This window comes from Stegostoma tigrinum, unplaced genomic scaffold (genome assembly GCF_030684315.1).
Source record: "Stegostoma tigrinum isolate sSteTig4 unplaced genomic scaffold, sSteTig4.hap1 scaffold_103, whole genome shotgun sequence".
In the NCBI taxonomy this organism is placed as follows: domain Eukaryota; kingdom Metazoa; phylum Chordata; class Chondrichthyes; order Orectolobiformes; family Stegostomatidae; genus Stegostoma; species Stegostoma tigrinum.
The window spans coordinates 344,333-350,838 of record NW_026728055.1 but is presented as its reverse complement, the minus strand read 5'-3'; the positions used below and the strand labels follow the sequence as shown (position 1 = coordinate 350,838).

The 6,506-nt window shown below is 46.2% G+C and overlaps 1 protein-coding gene across 1 annotated transcript in view; it reads right to left on the bottom strand.

Moving 5' to 3' along the window:
• Positions 1–3,763: 3,763 nt before the first annotated feature.
• Positions 3,764–6,506, bottom strand: part of LOC132207575 (utrophin-like) — a 101,369-nt gene continuing 98,626 nt past the window's right edge. The window contains exon 4 of the mRNA XM_059643530.1: positions 3,764–3,782. Coding sequence (XP_059499513.1) covers positions 3,764–3,782 — 19 coding nt within the window. The remainder of the gene's footprint in view (positions 3,783–6,506) is intronic.

Sequence of the window (6,506 nt, the reverse complement as noted above, 5' to 3'; positions counted from 1 at the left end):
TGAGATAGTCGGTCGGAAATGGAGGTGCGGCTTGAGGTGGGAGGAGGGGTTAGGTGAGAGGAAGAACAGGTTAGGGAGGCGGGGATGAGCTGGGCTGGATTTGGGATGCAGTTGGGGGAGGAGACGAGCTGGGCAGGTTATGGGATGCAGTGGGGGAGGGGGAGATTTTAAAACTTATGAAGCCCACATTCAGACCATTGGGCTGCAGGGTTCCAAAGCGGAATATGAGTTGCTGTTCCTGCAACCTTCGGGTGGCATCATTGTGGCACTGCAGGAAGCCCATGATGGACAGGTCGTCAAAAGAATGGGAGGGGGAGTTAAAATGGTTTGCGACTGGGAGGTGCAATTGTTTATAGAACATAGAACATAACAGTACAGTACAGGCCCTTGGCCCTCGATGTTGTGCCGACCTGTCATACTGATCTGAAGCCCATCTAACCGACACTATTCCATGTACGTCCATATGCTTATCCAATGACGACTTACATGTACCTAAAGTTGGCGAATCTACTACAGTTGCAGGTAAAGCGTTTCATTCCCTTAATACTCTCTGAGAAAACAAACTACCTCTGACATCTGTCCTCTATCTTTCACCCCTCAATTTAAAGCAATGCCCCCTCGTGCTCGCCGTCACCATCCCAGGGAAAAGGCTCTCATAGCCACCCTATCTAACCCTCTGATTATCTTATATGTCTCAATTAAGTCACCTCTCAACCTTCTTGTCTCGAAGAAAAACAGCCTCAAGTCCCTCAGCCTTTCCTCGTAAGACCTTCCCTCCATACCAGGCAACATCCTAGTAAATCTCCTCTGCACCCTTTCCAAAGCTTCCACATCCTTCCTGTAATGCGGTGACCAGAACTGTACACAGTACTCCAAGTGCAGCCACACCAGAGTTTTGTACAGCTGCAGCATGCCATCTTGGTTCCGGAACTTGATCCCTCTATCAATAAAAGCTAAAACACTGTATGCCTTCTTAACAGCCCTGTCAACCTGGGTGGCAACTTTCAAGGATCTGTGTACATGGACACCGAGATCTCTCTGCTCATCTACACTACTAAGAATCTTACCATTAGCCCAGTACTTTGCCTTCTGGTTACTCCTACCAAAGTGCATCACCTCACACTTGTCTGCATTAAACTCCATTTGCCACCTCTCAGCTCAGCTCTGCAGCCGATCTATGTCTCTCTGCAAACTACAGCAACATTCGACACTATCCACAACTCCACCGACCTTAGTGTTGTCTGCAAATTTACGAACCCATCCTTCTACGCCCTCATCCAGGTCATTTTAAAAAAATGACAAACAGCAGTGGACCCAACACCGACCCTTGTGGTACACCACTAGTAACTGGTCTTCAGGATGAACATTTCCCATCAACTCCCACCCTCTGTCTTCTTTCAGCAAGCCAATTTCCGATCCAAACTGCTATGTCTCCCACGATTCCATTCCTCCGCATTTTGTACAAGAGCCTCCTGTGGGAAACCTTATCGAATGCCTTGCTGAAATCCATATACACCACATCAACCGGTTTACTCTCATTACCTGTTTGGTCACCTTCTCAAAGAACTCGGTGTTGGTCGGTGTTGGGTCCACTGCTGTTTGTCATTTTTTTAAAATGACCTGGATGAGGGCGTAGAAGGATGGGTTCGTAAATTTGCAGCGTGGAGGAACAGAGGGATCTTGGTGTGCAGATACATAGATCCCTTAAAATGGCCACCCAAGTGGACAGGGTTGTTAAGAAAGCATATGGTGTCTTGGCTTTCATTAACAGGGGGATTGAGTTTAAGAGTCGTGAGATCTTGTTGCAGCTCTATAAAACTTTGGTTAGACCGCACTTGGAATACTGCGTCCAGTTCTGGGCGCCCTATTATAGGAAAGATGTGGATGCTTTGGAGAGGGTTCAGAGGAGGTTTACCAGGATGCTGCCTGGACTGGAGGGCTTATCTTATGAAGAGAGGTTGACTGAGCTCGGTCTCTTTTCATTGGAGAAAAGGAGGAGGAGAGGGGACCTAATTGAGGTATACAAGATAATGAGAGGCATAGATAGAGTTGATAGCCAGAGACTATTTCCCAGGGCAGAAATGGCTAGCACGAGGGGTCATAGTTTTAAGCTGTTTGGAGGAAAGTATAGAGGGGATGTCAGAGGCAGGTTCTTTACGCAGAGAGTTGTGGGAGCATGGAATGCGTTGCCAGCAGCAGTTGTGGAAGCAAGGTCATTGGGGTCATTTAAGAGACTGCTGGACATGTATATGGTCACAGAAATTTGAGGGTGCATACATGAGGATCAATGGTCGGCACAACATTGTGGGCTGAAGGGCCTGTTCTGTGCTGTACTGTTCTATGTTCTATGTTCTAACTCAATAAGGTTTGTGAGGCACGAACTTCCCTTCACAAAACCGTGCTGACTATCCCTAATCGGTTTAATCCTTTCCAGATTATTATAAATCCTATCCCTTATAACCTTTTCCAACACTTTACCAACAACTGAAGTAAGGCTCACTGGTCTATAATTACCAGGGTTGTCTCTACTCCCTTTCTTGAACAGGGGAACCACATTTGCAATCCTCCAATCATGTGGCACTATTCCTGTAGACAATGACGAGTTAAAGATCAATGGCAACGGCTCGGCAATCTCCTCCCTGGCTTCCCAGAGGATCCTAGGATAAATCCCATCCGGCCCAGGGGACTTATCTATCTTCACCCTCTGTAGGATTTCTAATACCTCTTCCTTGTGAACCTCAATCCCACCTACTCTAGTAGCCTGTATCTCAGTATTCTCCTCGACAACATTGTCGTTTTCTAGAGTGAATACTGTTGAAAAATATTCATTTCGTGCTTCCCCTATCTCCTCTGACTCCACACACATCTTCCCACTATTATGGTTGATTGGCCCTCATCTTACTCTCGTCATTCTTTTCTCTTTTATCTTATTTATCTTCATGATGTTCTTTATGAACAATACCACACTTCCCCAAATCACTTTAAACCATTGGAACCTTAACAACTTGCAGATATCTCCAATTAGCTAACTTCTTCCATTGAAGCACAGCAAGGACCAAGTCCTACAGGGTGAAAATGTTAGAAACAGCAACAAGCACTGTCCTGCCGAGCCTTACCTAACTTCGTTACTGACCAAACTACCAGCACCCAGTTCAAAGTTGCACAATTGCTCAAGCTTTGCATTTCAGAGAGTGGCTATTGTAAACATGGAAGATAGGAGCAGGGAGGAGGCCAATTGGCTCTCCGAGTCTGCTCCACCATTCCTTCTGATCATGACTGATCATCCAACTCAATCGCCTAATCCTGCTTTCTCTCCATAACCTTTGATCCCATTCACCCCAAGTGTTATATCTAGCCATGTCTTGAATACGTTCAATGTTTTACCATCAATTACTTCCTTTGGTAATGATTTCCACGGGCTCACCATTCCTTGGGTCAAGAAATACCTCCTCACAAGCATCCTAAATCGTCTATCCTGAATCGTCATACTGTGACCCCTGGTTCTGGACACACCCACCACTGGGAACTGCATCTATCCTGTCCAGTCCTGTTCGAATTTTATAAGTCTCTGTGTGATCCACCTCATTCATTTGAATTCCAGCGAAAACAATCCTAACCGAGTCAATTTCTGATCATACATCAGATCTGCCATCCCCCGAATCAGCCTGATAAACATTCGGTGCACTGATAAACTAAGAGAGTAACAGCATCCTTCTGCAGAAAGGGAGCACAAAACTGCACACACTATATTCTAGGTGCGGCTTCACGAAGGCGCTGTGCAACTGCAAAAACACATTCTGGCTCCGGTACTCAAAACCTCTCGGAATGAAGGCCAACATACCATTTCAGAGATGGTAGGAACTGCCAATGCTGGAGAATCTGAGATAACAAGGTGTGGAGCTGGATGAACACAGCTGGCCAAGCGGTATCAGAGGAGCAGGAAAGATGGCGTTTCAGGTTTGGGCCCTTCTTCAGAAATGGGAGAGGGGAAGGGGATTCTGAAATAAATAAAGCGAGAAGGGGAGGTGGATAGAAGATGGATAGAGTAGAAGGTAGGTGGAGAGGAAACAGACAGATCAAAGAGTCAGCGATGGAGCCAGTAAAAGTGAGTGTTGGTGAGGAGTTAAGATGGGGGTTCGTCAGTCAAGGGAAGGCAGACAGGTCAAGGAGGCGGGGATTACGCTGGTAGGTAGGAGGTGGAGTGGGGATTAGACTGAGAGTTTGGGTTAGGGCTAGGTTTAGGGTTAGAGTTACACCCTAACCCCCACCCCACCTCCTACCTACAAGCCTCATCCATGCTTCCTTGACCTGTCCGTCTTCCCTTGACTGGTCAACGCCCTTCCTAACATTTGTCTTTAGCAGTCGCTTTCTCTTCACGTGTCTATAGAAACTCTTTGTGTCAGTCTTTATGTTCCCTGTATGCTTACATTTGTACTGCATTTACTCCTTCTTAATCAATCCCTTGGTCCTTCTTTGCTAAATTCGAAATTGCTGCCAATCCTCAAATGTCGTTTACTTGGATCAGATTCTATCGCTAATTTCCTTTGTTAAGTCATGGATTGGCCCTCTTACCCATTTTGCTTTAATGCCAGACAGGATTAAACAGTTGTTGCAGTCCCCCGACGTGTTCCTTAAATGTTTGCCATTGCCTATCCACTGACATCCCTTTAAGCAACTCTTTCCTATCTATCAAGGCTAACTTCATGCCTCATATCTTCAGCTTTCATGATTAAGATACAGCATCCTGGTCTCAAAATCAACTCTCTCACTCTCCATCCTGATTTTAAAAATTCTATCATGTTATGGTCACTCATCTCCAAGAAATCTTGCACAGCTAGATTGGCAATGATTCCCTTCTCATTGCATAGAACATAGAACATAGAACAGTACAGCACAGAACAGGCCCTTCAGCCCACAATGTTGTGCCAACCATTGATCCTCATGTAAGCACCCTCAAATTTCTGTGACCATATGCATGTCCAGCAGTCTCTTAAATGTCTCCAATCACCTTGCTTCCACAACTGCTGCTGGCAACGCATTCCATGCTCTCACAACTCGCTGTGTAAAAAACCCGCCTCTGACATCCCCTCTATACTTTCTTCCAACCAGCTTAAAATTATGACCCCTCATGTTAGCCTTTTCTGCCCTGGGAAATAGTCTCTGGCTATCAACTCTATCTATGCCGCTCATTATCTTGTATACCTCAATTAGGTCCCCTCTCCTCCTCCTTTTCTCCAATGAAAAGAGACCGAGCTCAGTCAACCTCTCTTCATAAGATAAGCCCTCCAGTCCAGGCAGCATCCTGGTAAACCTCCTCTGAACCCTCTCCAAAGCATCCACATCTTTCCTATAATAGGGCGACCAGAACTGGGCGCATTATTCCAAGTGCGGTCTCACCAAAGTTTTACAGAGCTGCAACAAGATCTCACGACTCTTAAACTCAATCCCCCTGTTAATGAAAGCCAAAACACCATATGCTTTCTTGACAACCCTGTCCACTTGGGTGGCCATTTTAAGGCATCTATGTATCTGCACACCAAGATCCCTCTGTTCCTCCACACTGCCAAGAATTCTATCCTTAATCCTGTACTCAGCTTTCAAATTCGACCTTCCAAAATGCATCACCTCGCATTTATCCAGGTTGAACTCCATCTGCCACCTCTCAGCCCATCTCTGCATCCTGTCAATGTCCCGCTGCAGCCTACAACAGCCCTCTATACTGTCAACGACACCTCCTTGCTTCGTGTCATCTGCAAACTTGCTGACCCATCCTTCAATCCCCTCATCCAAGTCATTAATAAAAATTACAAACAGTAGAGGCCCAAGGACCAAGAGCCCTGTGGAACACCACTCACCACTGACTTCCAGGCAGAATATTTTCCTTCTACTACCACTCGCTGTCTTCTGTTGGCCAACCAATTCTGTATCCAGACAGCTAAGTTCCCCTGTATCCCATTCCTCCTGACCTTCTGAATGAGCCTACCATGGGGAACCTTATCAAATGCCTTGCTGAAGTCCATATACACGACATCCACAGCTCGACCCTCATCAACTTTTCTAGTCACATCCTCAAAGAACTCAATAAGGTTTGTGAGGCATGACCTGCCCCTCACAAAGCCGTGTTGACTGCATTTAATCAAGCCATGCTCTTCCAGATGGTCAGAAATCCTATCCATCAGAATCCTTTCGAACACCTTGCAGACGACAGGCGTGAGACTTACTGGTCTGTAACTGCCGGGGATTTCTCTATTTCCTTTCTTGAAGAGAGGAATTACATTTGCCTCTCTCCAGTCCTCAGGTACGACTCCAGTGGAGAGCGAGGATGCAAAGATCTTCGCAAGTGGCGAAGCAATTGCATTTCTCGTTTCCCAAAGCAGCCGGGGACAAATCTGGTCCAGGCCTGGCAACTTGTCCATCTTAATGTTTGACAAAACTTTCAGCACGTCAGCTTCCTCTATCTCTATCCATTCCAGCATGCACACCTGCTCTTCAAAGGTTTCATTCAC